The sequence below is a fragment of the Rhamphochromis sp. 'chilingali' genome, assembly GCF_963969265.1.
Source record: "Rhamphochromis sp. 'chilingali' genome assembly, chromosome: 7".
In the NCBI taxonomy this organism is placed as follows: Eukaryota; Metazoa; Chordata; class Actinopteri; order Cichliformes; family Cichlidae; genus Rhamphochromis; species Rhamphochromis sp. 'chilingali'.
In genome coordinates, this window is record NC_137934.1 from 20,740,204 (window position 1) to 20,759,768 (window position 19,565).

General features: G+C 38.1%; 1 protein-coding gene across 10 annotated transcripts in view; it reads left to right on the plus strand.

Moving 5' to 3' along the window:
* The window catches only part of abcc9 (ATP-binding cassette, sub-family C (CFTR/MRP), member 9), a 77,424-nt gene that overhangs the window by 19,777 nt on the left and 38,082 nt on the right, over positions 1–19,565 (plus strand). For 6 of the 10 annotated variants that reach the window (XR_013972112.1, XM_080886484.1, XM_080886488.1 and 3 more), the window contains exons 9-19: positions 3,820–3,984; positions 5,214–5,369; positions 5,458–5,592; positions 5,705–5,867; positions 6,989–7,029; positions 7,162–7,304; positions 7,647–7,755; positions 8,949–9,056; positions 12,234–12,306; positions 15,456–15,561; positions 19,418–19,456. Coding sequence is in view for 7 of the 10 variants with exons in the window: in XM_080886484.1 (XP_080742610.1) it covers positions 3,820–3,984; positions 5,214–5,369; positions 5,458–5,592; positions 5,705–5,867; positions 6,989–7,029; positions 7,162–7,304; positions 7,647–7,755; positions 8,949–9,056; positions 12,234–12,306; positions 15,456–15,561; positions 19,418–19,456 (1,238 nt within the window). In the remaining 3 variants the exon portion in view is untranslated. The remainder of the gene's footprint in view (positions 1–3,819; positions 3,985–5,213; positions 5,370–5,457; positions 5,593–5,704; positions 5,868–6,988; positions 7,030–7,161; positions 7,305–7,646; positions 7,756–8,948; positions 9,057–12,233; positions 12,307–15,455; positions 15,562–19,417; positions 19,457–19,565) is intronic. The other 4 variants (XR_013972113.1, XR_013972114.1, XM_080886489.1 and 1 more) reach the window with 1 other exon arrangement.

The window sequence follows — 19,565 nt, forward strand, 5'->3', positions numbered from 1 at the left end:
TGATGATGATTAAGACAAAGTTAAAATGACATCACACACACTTTACGTGGAACAGACCTTGTGGATGTAACTTTAACCAGAGCAGCTTCATGCCTGACTCCTAGCATGAAACCAAACCTGCGTTTCACCTTAACTTTTAATATTTTTCCAAATGTTTTCTCATTTTTTATCTTGAAATCCAAAGTATTTTTCCTCACAAATAAATGAGCACAAAAAACGCTTCCAGGACGTTGTCAGCAATAAATGGTCTTCTGATGTCTGGAAGTTATATTCCACTGAATTCCATATTTGCGTTTTTAGATATTAATTTAAATTCAAGCAGATGATGCTGATTAGATTCAGTCACTAAGTTGCACCTTTTTATAGTAACTTCATACAGTTTCGGGGTTTGGAAATCAGCCATGAAGGACACATGACATCAGGTCATTTGCATAAATCCACAGAGAGCAGAAAATCTCCTCACGTACCAATTCTTATTTTAACCTCTAGAGGCAGGGCCCAGAGGGGCTTACAATGAAGTGACATGAATGCTTAAGTTATGTGAAGTTTTTGTGTTACAAAAGTGGATTTTTTAATGTGGCTAAATCAGCATAGTAACTGATGCTGAACACATAACCAGGTCAGGAGCAGGTTATGTTCAGAATTTGGTTTAAAATTAACAGGAAGCACCACATTTTCATGAATTCTTTTATTTACGATACATTTTATCTGCATTTATTTGCAACTTGCAACAAGCTGTACTTCAGTAAACCCACCAAATGAAGCCTTTCTGTTAACACAGTGCACACTGTGTGTTAACACAGTTAAAAACGGGTGTATTGATGTAGAATCGAGTGTTCCACTTAAGGCTTTTATTTTGAAATGATACTTTATGCGGCATGGCCTTCACACAGTTAAAGTGACAGTGAGTGGGAGGCTGTGGAAAGGCCAGACTAGAATTGGGCTTTAGTTCAGTTGTCTCCCCTCAGTCTTTGTTAACTTGTTGTTTTATTCTTGAGTCTGAATTGCTCATTAACTTTTTCGATTTTTGTTATTTTCCTACAACCTCATCGCAGCAAATTCTATTACTAATTTTCAGAATTGCTTCTCATTATAAGATAAGATAAGATAAGATAAGATAAGATAAGATAAGATAAGATAAGATAGAACTTTATTAATCCCTCGGGTGGGTTCCTCTGGGAAATTCGACTTCCAAAAAAAGCACAGCAACGACCGAAGTTACAGTTACAGAATTGTTATATATATATATATATATATATATATATATACACACACACACACACACACACACACACACACACACACACACACACACACATATATATATAAATACAGAGACAAATATAAATAAAATATACAAAGGGGATAAATAGAATAAATAGGAATAAAAAATAAAAATACAAGTGAATTGCACATTTCAAGTATTGAGTCTATTGCACTGTTGACTATTTACAAAAAGTATTGCGCAAGGTATTGTACAGTGAGGTGAAGAGGCACTACAGCTTAGTTGTTCCCCCCTCCTTTGTCCTCCTGTTTCCCCTCCCTCTCCCCTCCAGAGAGGAGTTAAACAGTTTGATGGCGTGTGGAACAAAGGAGTTTTTAAGTCTGTTAGTTCTTGTCTTGGGGAGAAGCAACCTGTCACTGAACAGACTCTTCTGATTGTTTATGGTCGTGTGCAGAGGATGCCTGGCATTGTCCATAATGTCCATCAGTTTCTTTAGTGTCCTTTTCTTTTCCTTTTCTTTTCTTATGGACTTTGTTATACTTGTATTAAGGTACTGAATGAAAATGTTCCTAGAATGCAGTTTTGATAATTCAAGTAAACCAAAAATTGTTCTTAAAATGGCTTTAAAAAAATTAAGCTAATCCATTTGGATGCATAGTAACAGTATATCTGGCTTCCTGTCTGATATCTTAGCATAGACCAGCATGACTCATAATTAGCTCGACCAAACCTGCAGCTCATACACAACATTACAAAACAATATAAATATCTCCCTACAATAAAAAGGGCAGAGCAGACAGAGATCAAGCAGACTGGTCACAGACAGCATTTCTGGCAACCAAATATACACCAGCAGAAGTGATCATAGGCATCAACTCCTCTTAAATCCATGCCAACCTCTCCAAAGGTCATAAAGCAGTCAGGGCTTGTAGGAGAGGCAGAACAGATGCTTTTGTAATGGCAGCGTATTTTCACACAGTCCACTTGGCTGGATGCTGGTATAGTAGATGTTAAGCTGTTGTCAGGTCTGTGCCTGCTGGTTAAAGTGGGTATAATGGGCAATCGAGATAGAGAGCAGAGCATGGCTGCATTTCTGAGTGACATGGAAAATTCCCCACTCACCTCACACTCTCTGCCTCAGTTTAACGTACACAGAGGGACTGCTGAGCGTCACTCTGGGATTTTTGAAGCAACAATTCATGTGTAATTTTTTCAATCCAGATTGATTTATCAGTGTATAAACATTTTTTTTTACTGCGCTAGAAATGGGATACATAGATAAAATTCTAATGTGTATTTGTTTAAACGAATTCAGAAATGTAGAAACTAAATAATAAAATATTAGAATAAAATATTCTGTCTCTTTTTTGCCACAAATATAAATATTGTATAAAATTGCTGTATTTGAAAATGCCAACCATGCTTTCTGGTTTAAAACCCTGGCTACATGGGGCTCATGGACAAAGCACTGAGAATCACTATGAATGGCACAGCCATCATTTGCTTGGATACCAGCTGAGGGATAACAATCAGTCTGGATCATAATTTACTTTCATCTTATTATCCCCTTAGAGTTGGAGGTCACTGCAAATCAATAGAAAGTAATTCTGAGTGATCGCCTTTATCCTATGATTACGTAAATGGGAGTAGTTCCTCTCCAGGTGACAGAGGCTCTATCCATGAGTGGTTTCATGAAAATGAATCATGGTTTAGTCTCGACACTCACCAGAGCTCAACTTAAATGAACACTGATGGACTTTGCATCGATGTTTCAGACTTTGCTAAAATAGCAAGCGTTCCTTACTTTTTAAGAGCTCCAGAGACTTGGACAATCATCTCTTTTTCCACAAAGCCCATAGACTATATGTAAATGGATTTAGCCACTATGGTGTAATTTGGGGGGGGATTTCCCCACTTCTGGTCTGCATGCCCCTCCCTCAGCTAGAGCTAAGAGCCAATCCATAGCACAAGAGACAATAAATCTGTTTCTGGCTTTCACTTTTGGGACTTGCGATCCCAGGACAGTAAAGATGACACTGCTTATGAGAGAAAGACCCCAATCCTGTTCCAATTCAACGTCTTATTTTTACCACTGCTGCTGCAGAGTGAAAACCGATTAAATGAAAGAAAAATGAAGTAGAATCTTAACATCAGATTTTACAGAAGATTCTCAATAAGTCCTAGAAATACTCTTTCTTTAGCTGATCATCTAGATAATTTCCTAATAATTATATCAATAATAATAATTTTATTATTATTAAACTGAAAATGTTCTGCAGTTGCATTTTTTATTTACACTGAATGATAAAGAACCTATTTTTGAAACACACTTATTTACATTGTTACTGATGAACGTCCAGAATATCCGTCCAAGGTTGAATTGAAAAACATCTGTATCTGAGAGAATGTTTTCACATATTTTCTAGCAAATTTTGGTTTGTGATTGAAATAGGATATGCTCTTGTTAATGCACCAGCTACTATGGTTTGTGGAACAGACGACAGACTGTCATCGAATGAGAAATCAGTTTGACCTCTGATCAGGTTACAAAGAAGAATCTTATTTTTGTACCTGTTGTCTGCTTGTGTTTGTAGGTCACCCATTTCGAGAACTACCATATGTCTTCCCATGAGCTGCTGCAGAACAGCTCCATCCTGGCTGTTCTTCTCTTCTTGGCTTTAATCCTGCAGAGAACCTTCCTTCAGGCCTCGTACTATGTCACCATTGAAACAGGCATTAACATGCGGGGAGCTCTGCTGGTGAGTGAAGCATCGTGGAAAATGAAAATTCGGACCGGTGTTTCAACACTCGGGTGTCACTTTGGAAAGCTCATCGTGAATGATTTCTATGATGCTTCAGAGTTTTATCAGCTCACACAGCCATTATCTGTCACCTCATGTGACACCAGGCTCTTTTAATTGCTGATGTAAGCCCCAGCTTAATAGCCACATAGAGGTTTCATTGGACACCTGTTCTGAAGTGTAACAACAGTCCGGTAGATTTCAGCTGGCAGTCAGTGTTGAACAGAAACATGGAGGAGGGTTAAAAATTTCCAGGGCTGATGTAAATCGATGATGTGAAGGCATTTAGTTAACATTTCTATTTAATTCAGTTATGTAAGTGATGGGTTTATTTATAGGAGTCCCTCAGTGGGAAAAGTCTTTGGCATTCTGCATAGTGCTGACACTGTCCATTAACCTATTAAAACTTAAAGCTAAAACATTGCTTTTTTTACAAATGTATTTAAAATGCTAAATTCTAAAAGAACGTGCTATGTTATAGGTATCTCTTTTCACATGTATTTTTGGCATTTAGTCTTTATCAAGACAGGCTTGTGCACAGCGGAAGAAGCAGCAAAGTTGCTTTAAATAAGCTAAAATTACTGATAAGTGGTAGTGGTAAAAACTCCCATGGTTAATGTAATTAGATGTTATCCAAATATTTAGTAGGCATTTCTGCATAATTCAGTTATGGCAGTTATAAATATATAGATTCCATTAATGGGATATAGAGTGTCTGGCTCTCCATTAAAACCCAGAATAATACTGCTAGTAATGAATATATTCATGAAAACCACTGTGCCATGAGCTGGAGTCAGCTCAGCAGCAGACGGCAGACAATATTTTATTTCACTTAAACTCTAAGATAGGTACTAAACATCTAACCATTGTTTATTGAGGAACCAGATGGAATGTCCCAGTTCAAAGTGCTGGCCCTGACTCAACTATTTCAGTCAAAAAAAGGTTGGTATTACCATCTGGATTAATTTCTTTTGTGATTTGGTTCTGGGACCAGTGTGGGACCCCACACTCAATAAACACAGGCATCAGGTGGGTCAGGTGGGTTCCACAGCAGCTTGCAAATGTTCAGCGACCTTTTAAAACAAGGTGACTGCCTTTAAAAGGTTGGCATTATAGATGAACTAATATGTCTATCTATCCATCATCTTAAACTTTCCTTCATCTGTCTTATTATCTGTCTTGTCTAGGCAATGATCTACAACAAAATCCTGCGCCTATCCACCTCCAACATGTCAATGGGGGAGATGACGTTGGGGCAGATCAACAACCTGGTTGCTATAGAAACCAACCAGCTCATGTGGTTCCTCTTCCTCTGCCCCAACCTGTGGGCCATGCCCGTGCAGGTAAGATAAGCCATATTCTTAAACATATTTGGATATGTTTTACTCCTATCAATAGTTTTTCAAGTCAGGTCTTTTTGTTTCTTTGCAGATTGTGATGGGAATAATTCTGCTCCGTCATTTTATGGGCTCGAGTGCCTTGGTAGGAGCGGCTGTCATAGTTCTGCTGGCTCCGGTCCAGTACCTTATAGCTACAAAGCTGGCAGACACGCAGAAAATCACACTGGTAAAGAAGATATTTATAAATATAAAATAAATGTTTTCTCAGTGTAGAAAACAAAATTTCCTGCGTAATTCTGAACAAAAATCTTCTTTGAATGTCTTATTTGCTATTTCAGGAACACAGTACAGATCGTGTTAAAAAGACCACTGAGATCCTAAAGGGCATAAAGTTGCTGAAGCTGTACGCCTGGGAGAACATCTTCTGTGACAGTGTGGAGGAGACCAGAGGCAAAGAGCTCACCAGCCTCAGGACCTTCGCCTTCTACACATCCATGTCCAGTAAGATGAAAATCAGTAGCAGGAGTTTTAAGTATGTGAGCAGAATGTCTGCAGACCAGCAGAAATGGAATTTGTTTGGCATGTACAGAATGAATCTTGTTTGAAACGCCACACATATATTCAGCGATGGTTAGCATAAATCATTTTTCTAGGAAATTATTTCCACAGTACAACTTAACAAACAGTTAAATTACAGCATTAATTACTGCACTTGGTTTTCAGGTGATTATATTTAATTTATACATTCTTCCCTTAGGCAGTATCCTTCAAAGCAATAGCATAAATTTTCACTGCTATGCAGATGGTATCCAGCTTTATCTATCCATGAAGCCAGATAACACGCACCAATTAGTTAAACTGCAGTAGTGGCTTAAAGATATTAAAACCTGGATGACCTCTTTTTATGAATTCAGATAAAACTGAGGTTATTGTACTCGGCCCTAAACATCTCACAAACATGGTGTCTAACCAGATGCTTACTCTGGATGGCATTACCTTGGCCTCCAGTAACACTGAGGAATCTTGGAGTCATCTTTGACCAGGATATGTCCTACAGTGTGCATATTAAACATATGTAACACTTAATATGAAACACTGATTTCTTAAATTTACACAATATCCTAAAATTGGAAATATTCTGTTTCAGAGTGATGCTGAAAAACTAGTTCATCCATTTATTAATTCTGCACTGAGTGTTTCTTCTTCATTCCCCTTTTTTGCTCACAGTGTGTTTACACAAAACTTTGCATTTAATTATTAGCTATTATTAAACTCTAGATCTCTTCCACAGTGTCCTGTCTCCCACCCTCACCCCCAAAGATTTTCTCTGTATTATTGTAGGGTCTTTACACAATATAAAGGGCCTCAGGAACCTCTTTTTGTGATATAAATGAAACTGAATAATTGTTACTGTTATACAGTATTTGATTATAGAGAAGGCTCTTGTCTAGCCCACATTCATAAGTGCTGTTTTTGAATAATGGTTAAAACAATGCAACATTTGTTTTTCAAAGAATAATTTTTTTAAAAGGGACTTAAAGTATGTTATAAAGCTTGTATTGTTACCTAAATCAGCTAAGTTACTATCCTACCAATAAAACCTGTTCCTTTTTTTTGTGCAGTTTTCATGAATGCTGCTATTCCCATTGCTGCGGTTCTAGCCGTAAGTCAGTTTTATTACAATCTGTAAAAGAATTTGACTCTGCTTTAAATGTTCTACTTGCTTATTTCTTAAGCTATAATTCAACAGCATAAGGAAGAGATGTTAAACTTGTCTTTTGTTGTTTTTTTGCAGACATTTGTGACGTATCACATCCTCAATAAAGAAGGCCCCAGTCCTTCTCAGGCCTTTGCAGCTCTGTCACTGTTTCACATCCTGGTCACCCCGCTCTTCCTGCTTTCCACTGTTGTCAGATTTGCTGTGAAGGCTCTGGTTAGGTGAGTGTTTAGATTTATTTGTATTGTAAAAGGTTGTGGACAGCTGGTTGGCATGCTTTGACTGAAGGAGAGGGGATGTGGACATGACTAAACATGGAGTACAAACTGGACATGGCTTCAGCGGCAAATCTAATTAAAGGAACGTCAAGGAAACCCAACAACAGTGACGAGAAACTCTAAACTCCTGAGAGATTACCGGTATTGGAATCATCACAGTGTCACTGTTAATAGGCTGTGTGTGTGTGTGTGTGTGTGTGTGTGTGTGTGTGTGTGTGTGTGTGTGTGTGTGTGTGTGTGTGTGTGTGTGTGTGTGTGTGTGTGTGTGTGTGTGTGTTCTTACAGTGTTCAGAAGCTTGGTGAGTTTCTACAGAGTGATGAAATTGGAGACGACAGCTGGAGAAATGGTGACATATCTGTTTCCTTCGAAGCTGGAAAGAAACCCATGGGGATGGTGAGTTACGATACCAGATCAATAAAAAAGACCAAGGAAAAGTGCAAAAGTAACAGTTTGTATTTTTGACTGCTACACCTCTGAGCCTGTTTGGGGTATTTGAACATTTCACCACTCAGTGAAATACAGGCCTAATCGTGTGGCTGTCTGAGTCTTTAGTCGCTTAGTGTCTGCTCTGCAGTGGGATTATCACTGTTTGTGTTCAAATGGACAGTCAGACCACAAAGCTGAGTGACTCACATGATTCATTAGAGCTGTAATGGTTTTCAGATAAGATTGTAAAAGGAAATTTAAAAAACAGCATACCCATTTATGACATATTTTTTCGACTCATTTTATTCTTACTCAAAATCAGCTAAAATTAGACAACATAGAAAAATAAAACCCCGTAACAGTAATACCGGATTTTGTTTTCATCTCCATTATCATTTTATCGCCTCTACTTAATGTTAAAAACACATTTTTTAGACATTCTTTAGCAACTAAACTTCTTATGTGTGGAAACTAAGCAGCAGTCATGGGGTGTTTACTAAATGTAAGACCAAAGTGGAGATATTTGGCCATAAACGTAGCATGTCAGCACAAACGCCTCATACCAACTGTCTGCACGATGGTGGAGAGATTATGATTTGGTATTGTTTTCTAACCACAGCACCTGGGCACCTTGCAGTCACTGAGTACATCATGATCTCCTCTGCACACCAAAATATTCTAGAGTGTGATGTGAGGGCATTTGCCTGACAACTAAAGCTTGACCCACAGAAATTGACTGTTACCTGCTTCCTAGTATCTCCAATGACATCAATCACATGCCCTTTTCTAGCTGGTCCATAATCCTGGGTTATGTAGCCAATATGGAGATCTTTGAGAGTGAAAACTGTGACTTTTATGGATACAGCATCCTGGTACTTGGAGTACACTCACATACTGTAGCCTGACTACATCTTCTTGATGAACGTGTGAATACTTTTACTTTTGTGTGGAGATTTTAGTTGTGGAACTTCACGTGCAATTTAGAAACATTGATGAACTTTGTTTTTGTATCTGGATCATATAATAATAATGAGGACTGAGTCCATTGGGGCAACGTTTTCTGCTTCCAGAGGAAGTACAGCAGATGCAGAAAAGTCTTATGTTTATTATCAAATGCTCACTCCTTTCTCTCCCTTTTTCTTTTGGTTGTCCCTCTCCAGACCAAAGCCATCAACAGGAAGCAGCCAATGCGCTACCAAATGGACAACTATGAGCAGCCAACCAGGCGACAGATGAGACCCTCAGAGACAGAGGATGTGGCTGTAAAGGTCAGGCTCAAAGTTTATGTGTTAGGGGAAAGTTTACAGGGGTGTAAGTTAGATACAGGCTATGATCACATGTAAAGTGCAACACATGGACCCACGTCTACCCATTTATCAATGAACTTTTTGGTTTTTTGGCAGCTTTAGAGGAACTGGCTGTGGTTTAATTTGTAGTAATGGACACCTCTGACTTTCCAGAGCTGTAGATGTGGGATAAAGAAAGTAGATGATGGGACTGGAAAGACATCATTAGTATCGGAGCAGAAACCTTTGTCTTGATATCTAACCCACTGGTGTCTTGAAGGGTTTTCAGCATGTGACACTAAGAGTGGGGGTTATGAGCAACACATTTAGATGCAATGAACTCAGTTGTCCAGACTGACAGTTCCCTCTTAAAGGTAAATAGTCTTTTGAGGATGGTTATGCTTAGATGCAGAGGAAAGGTTCCTGTTTTGATGGGAATAAAGAGAGCGGAAACTCGTTCAGCCATGTTATCGGCTGCCTGTTCAAGGCAGGTGCAGGATTTCCCTGACAAACACACCTGGAGAGTGGACAGCAGACACGATAAAAGCACCTTTTCGAGAAGAAGCATCAGATGGATAAGCACAGAAGGGCTGCGTGCTGTTGCTGCCACTTATCTCACTTTTATGAGCAGCTGTTTCATATCTTTATTGTTTATGCGTCCATGGGTTTTTGCCTGCAATCATACATGCGACATGCGTGTGTGCACATACTCTCACTCCTCTCAGGAAGTGCAGGATTCACATGAGAATTTGTTGTCCCTTAAAGGGCCTTGTGGATGTGTCCAAGGTTTTCTCAGCCCCTCTGTGAAGACTCCTCTTCCTGTCCCATCCCTGTGGAATGATGCTATTCCCCAGATGGCAGACCCCCAATTAGAGTGGTAGCTTTTCCATGCTTGACACAGACCTTGTTGACTTATCAGTGTAAAACTTGTTTGTTATGCATTACACACACCCACATATACAAGGTTATGGCCATTTAAAGGAGGCCTTTGCTTTTCCTTTTTCTATCAGATATGTATTTTGGTGGATGCTCATGTTAAACATGGCCAACCAACAGGCCATCCAAACTCCACACAGAAGGGTTTCTGTGTGGAGATCCAGATCCAGGAAAATCTGGACACAATGCAGATATAGCATTAATGTTAATGTAGTTCCCCTAAAATTCTGAGAATAGAGGAAATTGAAGCTTTTGTCTTCATCATACAGGCTTTAAATCAGGTTCATAAAATGTTTAACTCGGCTTCACAGGCTTGAGAAAGCTGCAGAGAAATACACCAGGGTTCATCTTGTTTTTTATATTTCTTATCTGTCAGTCTTTTGTTTTGTTCATTGTCATATTTACATATCACCAGGCCCATTTCCTGCAGCTGCACATTTTCTATTAAATATTTTTACTACATTTATCTGCTCTCAGCAAAATCTCATCTTTTTATTTTCACTCCCCTTTTTGCACATCTTCTCTCCCTGTCCTTTCTCCTTCCTCCCTTGTCAAATTGTTGATAGTATCTTAACTTGCTTTCCATTTTTATATACCTCATCCTGCTTTTTGTAATCTTGGTTGTTTACTTTTGCTCAGGAGCATGGAAATACATCTGAGATTTCCCATGTGTGTTTTGGTGGTCATGCATGAACAGCCTGCTCAATTGAGGTGTATTTGTTTCTTAGTCACTCAGTGTAAAACAATGTCTAAATATTATAATCTTTATTTTTGGTGCTATAATCTTTTAAAAGAGATCTTTCATCATCTTATGATGCTCTTATATTCTTGATTCCTTTGGGATCGGGTCATTGGGAAAAGGAAGCTTTGAAGAAAGTTTGCGTTTCAGGGGGTGTCCCTGCATAAAATAATAAAAATAAATAAATGCAACAGATGGGAGGAATGTAAACAAACTCCATGCATGAAGGGATATAGACGAGGGATTAGATACACAAGTCTGCTACGTGCTGATCGGCGGGTTTCTGGACACAAATAATGAAGCTTTCAAAAAGAAATTTCATTGATAGTGGAGCTTAAATTTAAGACTTCTTCCATTTGATCTTGCTTTAATGCCACGTCGTGAAGAAGCAATGAGCGGAGGGTCATGATCCTTTATTCCATCCCTCTTCAGTCTAAATTTCCAGTGAACATGTGTGTTTCAATCAGCTGACTGATTTTCATTGTTTCCATTTCATCAAAGGTGATTTCTAACCAAGCCGAGGAAGCTGAATCCTTCTGTTCTTTCTTGTGTTGACCTTTTTTGAGTCAGTAATGGAAAATAAAGTAAATTCCTTTTCATAAGACTCATCCAGCTATGCTTACTGGGGGTAACTGATTATACAAATGGAAATGGAAGTAATTATCATTCATTCATTTTTGGTTAATGTCTAAAAGCTTGTCTGTAAAGGGAAGTCTTTAATAGATTTTCCACTAGGCCATAACACTACCATTAAAGTCATTAGTTGCACTTCGATTGTATTTGTGTCGGACGGTGTCAAAATCCCATGGTTAGAAATTTACATTTGGTCCAATAAAAATGTAAATTGACCACATTTTGTTATATTTAGCTTCAGTCTTTCAGATTTAATACACAGGCTGTAAAACACGTGTCGTAGAACCAAAGAACAACTTGTTTGGATGGTGAACTTATCGGAAACCATGAATACATACTGTATATTATATAGCCTGTCAGGCCTTTTAATGCAAACCTGTGATTTTTTGGCTGCATCGATGACACTGACCGTAATCTCCTACTGAAGTGTGAGTGGATCAGGCCTTCACACATCTTGCACTGACAAAACAGAGCTGTAGCACCTGTCCCTCTTGTGTAACAGATTTTTATTTGTCAGCATTCACCAAAGTGAACTTGATGTGAAATGCGTCACAGGATGACATTTGGTTTGGTGTCCCTCATGCCACGAGCCCAGTGTGTGTGTTATCTCAGCAGTGTTCGCTGCAATGCACTTACTGTTAGCATTTCTTAAACTCTGGGTCGGGGCGTAAAGTGGGTCATGTCCTTTGCTCCAGTGGGTTCACACGTAACAAGAAAACAGCACGTATTCATGTTGCATAATGGGAATTTACTGAGAGTCATGTGCTGGGAAAAAAAGCACTTTAGCGCACTTTAGTAGTATAACCCTTTTGTTACCTTCTGATCTTTTTATTTTTTATTTCTCTGTGTAGGTCACGGGTGGATCCTTCACCTGGGGAAATAACCTGTTGACACTGTCGGACATCAACATCCGGATCCCAACAGGTAAGACTAGACGACAGGTAGAATACTTTAAAGTTCAGGTTTGTATAAGGAGAAACTCTAGTATGTGGCAATGGAAATTTTGTTTATGTTGCATATATTTCATTATATGTAAACGCAATGTGCTCAAAACATAAGAGGTTTACAATGCCTTAAGAGTGTATACCTATACAGCTATTAAGTGAAACTTTGTTGAAATAAAAAGGGTTTGACATATGTTATATATGATGCATCAAACCTAATCATTTCTGTCCTGAACCTAACCTTGCTGATTCTTCTCCTCATACTCTTCCTTTCTTTTAATTCTCTTAGATGTCGTGACATTTGAGGTTTGTTCTTCAACAGTTAGATTTGGTGTACCTCAAAGTTCTGTTTTTGGGACCTGTTTTATTTTATATATATCACTTTATAGGCTACAAGCATAATTTAGCCTTAATTAGAGTCCCAGAGAGCAGCCATTTGGCTTTTCTACCTTTAAAACCCACCTTCCAGCCAAATGGCTGGTAGGTGTTTAATATTTTAGCATTTGATTTTTACTTTCTTTTATTTTACTAATATTTTGGTTACATATTCATATTTGATGTGTATCATATTTTCTCTTTAATGTTTTGTAATGTGGATATTTGTCAGACCCAGTTCTTTTAGAATTTGCTATATAAAAACACTTGTTTTTATATGATATACGGTGCTTAACAAATGTATTAGACCACCTGTCATGTAAACAGGAAAACACAAATATTTCAGAAATCTATAGGTAAACATTATGTTGTTATGTGTTAGACAAATAATACTGAATTTATGTTTTTATACCCACATTTAAGCTGGCATACCATTTCACCGATGAAATTAATTTTTCTGTTCAGGTTAATTTAAGAAGGAAAAAAATATATTATTGTTACATTTATTCATTTTTTTAAAAATGTGACAAACTTTTTTGCTTTAAAAAAATTAAAACTGTAAATATGAAAAAAATGATCAACATGACCTATTTTTACCATTAAAAATATCATTTTGATTAAAGAGTTTGTGCACACTGGTGGATTAACCATTAGAGAAACTGTAAATTTAGGTTGGTTTTGTCACAAACCTTATATTCGGTGGCGGTCTAAAATTTGTTAAGAACTTTATAACATTAAATGCTGCTTTGTGTATTAAAGCAGTATCAGTGTTTAAATAAATACATGCAATCACAGCCAGATACTGACTCTGCCAAGTGTTTTAAATTTAGAAGCATACATCCACAGGGAAGGATCTCACTCATATCATTGTGTATTTTAATACATCTGCTGCCTTTCACTTTCTTATGGTGGCTCTGTTCGCTGTAACGTTTCTCTTCTTGTTTTAAAATCTAGTTTTTGAGATTTAAGATCACAGGAAGTTTTGAGCTTATCTTTTTTCTTTACTGTTTCAGTGTGACAAACACTGTTTTAGTATACATGACGCTGCTGTTACACCGAGAGCTGCGGTAATTCTGCACTCCTGTAACTGAAACACTGAGTGTCAGGAGACCATGTTGATGAAGCTGTTAACAAATGGACTGTATAGTATGTCTTACACGCACACAGACGGACACACACGCAGTTTCCCTCGGGAAGTGACTTGCTTGCCATCCCAGTCATGCTTCTACTAAGACAACCAGGATTTGTTGTCCTGCCAAGTGCTGGTGTAATGTTGTTCGGAGTAACTGGAGTGTTATGTTTGTGCGTTTTTCAGTTTGTTTTAGAGTCATTACAGACTTTCAGCTCACAGTGGCTGCTTGCATTTAGGGGATAAGGAATAATAAACAAATAGTAGATCTGAGCTCCTTTTAAGCTTAGTTTGACTGGTTTTGTCTGAAAGTTTCTTGTAATCATATTTATAGATTACCTTGATTGTTATCTGAGAGATTATGAGCGGGGTGTATTGTTGATGTCAGTAAGTAGCGGGGTTTCTAAATGGTTAACCTGCCCTCCACATTTAATGCCTCAGATTCTCATTAACATACAATTTTCAAGTTATTGAAACATCTTATGACATATAGTCTTCTTACAGAATCATGAATATTTAAATATTAAAAGGTTACAGTGTGCCTTACTCTGTAATAAAGTAGCATCCACCAGATAAATTTAGCTAGAGTTAAAGGCAAGGTTAGGTTTGGGTTCAGGTCACGCCCACCCCCCTTTTATACAACTACCCCCAAATTAAAAATCTTTCATCTGAAAAATGTAATCGTCAAACGTATGAATCTTAATCTGAGAATCAGTTCCAGACCTGTTGCTGCCATCGATTGTACATTTTCTCAGTCTAAACTCAATTTGTTTTCTATGCGCAGTTGTGAATAACATCTGTGAGATTTGAAAATCATTGTTGTCATTTAGATTTTCCACAGCCTCCCAACTTGTTTTTAAAACAGGTGTTACACTTCATCGTCTGCAATCGTGGAAAAATGAAGCTTTCACATAACTCTATGCAGTCATCTGAAAAACGAAGTACTAAGTACACTGCATGATTCAAAAGCTTGTAGGGTGGGATTTCAGTCAGGGTGACTTTCATTGGTGCAAACTTTAGCTGTCGGACACATGGCCTCACATTTGACTCTACAATACTTTTGCATACAGAAGATTTCATGGTTGACTCAGTAAGTGCAAGGTGCTGGTATGAAGTGTATGCGCTGACATGCTGTGGTGCTGTGCATTATGTCCAAACATCTCCACATTGTTTGTTCAGATGTAACATTGCAACCATTCCAGACCACCATGCCTCTTCAGTATTTGGCTGATTGTTTTGTCATGAATTTTAACTAAGGCCTGCAGAGTTTGAGATGTAGGTCTTTGATTTTTTGGAATTTCTCTGAGTATTGCATAGTTTGAATTTTCTGAGATGTCCCCTCCTGGGAAGATTTTGGCATTGTGTTAACACGCACCAGCAAACTATCACAACATCTACTTTTCATTAGCTAAACCTGGCTCATACTTACCCTCTTAACTGCCATGGAAGCAGTAAAGGTTTTTTTTAGTTCGTTACGTGACTGCAAAGAGTCTGTTTAGCATGTGGCTAAAAGAACACCTAATCCTTTCTCCATGTGGGCCACCAGTGAAATGGTGGCTTTAGGAGATTAACTGAGTTTCTAGCTAGTTTACCATCACCACCTTTTTCATTTCATTCTATCTCAGGTCAGCTGACAATGATCGTGGGCCAGGTGGGTTGTGGGAAATCCTCCCTGCTGCTGGCCATGCTTGGAGAAATGCAAGCCATCGAGGGGGGAGTCTACTGGAGCAAGTAAGAAAATATTTTATAGGTACTTAGTATCTAATATGCAAGAATCTGTTAAATGTAACAGAGGATCCAAAGCTGGTGGATTAATAATAAATAAATACAGTAGCTGTTTTGGTGTGCTGCAAATAATTAAATAGAGGAAGTGGAACCCATGTTCTAAAAGCTTTGTATTTTGTATATGATGATATTTGAAATTTCTTCTGTTCTTTCTATGTGTTTCTATGTGTATAAACCTTTTAATTTTTTTTTTATGTATCAGAATGATAATCTCATATTTCTCATTTTATTTTGTTTAGTCAAACAGTTAAGTACTTTCAGTTGTTTTTGTTTCACGCCATTTTTATTTTACACATCTGGCCGCATATAGTACGTCTTCATGACCATGATTGGGAACAAATGTAAACTAATAATCTCTTGTCTGTGCACAGAGTAATGCTGACAGTAACGAGAAGAATCAATTACTGGCTCGTTAGTGTCAAACGTCCAGCAGCGACATTCACTGTCATTTAATTTGCCGCTCTCGTGGTCATCTGGGATCTGTCAGCTTCTCCTCTGGAAAGCTTTCCATTTATAAAATCAATTATGGACGACTCAGTTACAGTCAAACTATGATGTTTAAAAGCATTATGTTCTCCCCGAGTTTAATGTAATTGCCATTCATTCGCTAAAATATGGGGGATATTGAGTTACACCAAAGATGCTTTCATTCATTTTATTATTTAATTAAACTGCAAAAGACAAACTGGTTCTTCAGCCTCACAAACACCAAATGACACTGGCTGAATCAATTACGAGGAGGATATTTGGTAATAAGCAGATCTCATAGCCTCAAAGCCTGAAGGTGATTCTGCTTTCACTTTCAGGAATGAGCCATTTCTACGACACATAGAGGTCAGCTGTGTTTGTCGTCTCTGGACATTTTATTATTAGAGGAAAGGACTTCCTGGTTTCTACTGTGTCTTATGCTAATTGAAGAGAAGTTCTGAGATAACACTGGTCATTTGTAACATCTCAGTTGCTTCCATAATTGTGATCAGTTTTTCTCAATGTCCTGACAGTTTCACACTTTTAGTGGTTCACTCAGGAGTTTCACCCACAGTGTTAAAATTGGGAGGTTACTTGAACAAACATAAGTGTTTATGTAGAGCTGTGGTCAGAAGTTTAGGCCTGTTAACTTCTCATTGACCATGATTGACCACAACTAAAGTCATTAAAGAAATTAAAGAAGTCATTTAAAAATCCCCAAATACCATGACATTCATACACAGATTTTTAATGTGCAATGTGAAGCTGGAAATGGAAACAAAAGGTTGCTGTAGGTGTCTGCAGTGTGCGCCGTCATATTAGACAACTGTCCTGTGACTACGACTCATTTTCTTTCTGTAATTCAAGTTTCAGTTGCTTTTTTTTTAGAGGATTTTTGAATTTCTATCGCCTATATATCTGTCTTTATATTCTTATATTGTCTTTGCACACTAACCAGTGTGTGTGTGTGGTTGTGTGTGTGTGTGTGGTTGTGTGTGGTTGTGTGTGTGTGTGTGTGTGTGTGTGTGTGTGTGTGTGTGTGTGTGTGGTTTCTTTCCCTTTACCTTCTGCTTTCTTGCCATATCAGGCAGCCTGATTGTGAGGTGATCCACGAGGGGAACATAAGGTACCTTCTCTCTGGTCTACAGTCATTTAAACACAGACTGTAAATACTCAGGCTTGAAAATAGGTACTATTTTCTCACTTGCATACCCTCATGTTATTTTAAAGGGGTATATTGGCAAAAGCATGAGTATCTTCTTGGTGTTAAATTAGTTTATTAGTCATAATTTTTTATTACACCCAAAAAGGTAACTGCCATCTTTCACTGCTCACTGAGCACAGCATTTCCCCATCAGTTTAATATAAAGAGGTTACAAATCATTCCATATCATTTTTTATGCCTTTCAACGTTTACATTTAGCAGTTTGGATGATTTTTTTTTATTGCTCACCGTGTGTTATGAAGGTTAAGTAAGTAAATCGCATTAGGAAGTAATCTGAAGGTGTGATCGGCTGTGGTTCACGAGCCCTACAGAAACCAGTGCTGATATCAGGTAAAGCAGTTTCTGAGTTTACCAAGGACACTTTCTATCTGGTGTTTGCTGAGTTAGTGCAAAATTGCACTGAAATTCGGAAAAGAACAACGTGGACATGCACAGCTGTCATTGAGAGTTTTTACTCTAAAATCTGCTGCACGTTTGTACTGAGTGGCAGCACTGAGGTTTAGCCTGAAGTTGGAGAGTGAGGTTAATATTGGAGATCTGTGGAAGCCACATAATTATCAGTACATTCATATTTCTCTCAAATGTTGAAGGAACACAATTTTTATCCTTACATTAGGATGTCTGATGCTCTTGGCTGACGATGGCCTCAGAGGAATGGGACATTCACTGTTTGGTTCTGCTTTGATGCAGAGACATTAATCAGTCTGAATGTTGTAGCAGGATAGCTACAACATTCAGACTGTATCGTCGTAACACATGCCTGATGGATCGATTACTTTATGTTATTCAGTGGTTAAACTGATTTCCATGAGCCAAGAGAACCAGTACAGAAGTTTAACACACTGAAAGCTCTTAGAGTGACCAAACCATCTGAGAAGGGTCTGAAACTTGCGTAACTCTTGCCGCTGTTGTAATGTTTTTGTAATGTCATAAGACTAATCTAAAAATATTAAATTGTTACATTACAGTGTTACATATTGAGAAACTAATTGCAAGAGAAGATAATTTATGTGTTATTTAGTTTCTTACAGCTGTTTAAAATAAAACAAACATAATAAATAACACACACCACGTACGAAACTCAGAAGTATAAATGCTGTCCTCTCTGCAGCCTCTCTACACATGATGCTTTTAAACTTTTCTCTTTTTTTCAAAGCTAATTTGGTTTTACTCATTTTTCATGTCTTGTTAAACTGTAGATGTAACAGTAAAATCGAATATTCATTGACATGCAAGAAACAGAAAAGACTATTTGCTCATCTATGCATATTTATTACATCAATCATTGATTTTGATTAAACTGAACACGTCATTATTCTATAGGTTTATACACCACAGTGTTGCACTGTTTTTCTTTGTTCTAGCACTCCTCTTGCCAGATTCTCACTCACTATTTTTAAATATATTAGCTGACTTTTGTGTATGACTTTTGACAACCATGTAATTTTTGAAATGTAAACCTTTCAACTCTACTCTACTAACTCTATTACTAGTCCTCCAATAGTACTGGAGCTGGAGAACAAGAAACAGTACATCCTTAAAGTAACACTGAAAATGTCTCTGAGCTTAAATTAGCATGAGCGGAGAGTGAGGGCTGGATACTTTTTAAAGTGCAGTCAGGGCGTATTTGATGCTGCACGTCCTTCTGTAAATAGGCTTGATTTAGCAGTTGGATTGAAGATTCTCTGTTTGTTGAAGGCTCTTCTGTTTATGCCTGTGCTCGTTTAAGCTGGGATATGATTCTTACACAAGCACACTCTCAGTCGCAGAAAATACACGACCTCATTGTCGAGGAAGCCACAAAACCTAATTATCACAGACAGACAATGACTGCATCACTTACACAGCCCTTCTTTTCTGGGTGGGAAGGTTAATTCAGTTAACAGCTGGCAGGCTGGGGTTTGACATGACTCTTCCATTTGTTTTCATGTTTTTTTCTTCTTCGTGCTTTTGGTTTTCCTCCTTAAAAAGCGAAGCAGCAGCTCATCTTTTGTGTTTTGTTATCGCTTTGCTTTTGTTGCGGTGGTCTTGTCCTTGTGTTCACACGTAAGCGCAAATATACATGCAGTGGACGGCAGCAGGCTAATTCTAACACACTGACTTTGACAGTTGGTCAGAGGCAGAGGAGTCTGACGAAGACATCAGGAGGTACTCGCTCTTCTTCTGGTCTCGACCTCAGAATGATGTGACCCTTTGACCCCTCAGTCTCACCTCCTCTTCTTTCTCCTCTGCTTCTCCTCCTCTTTCAGTTTTAACC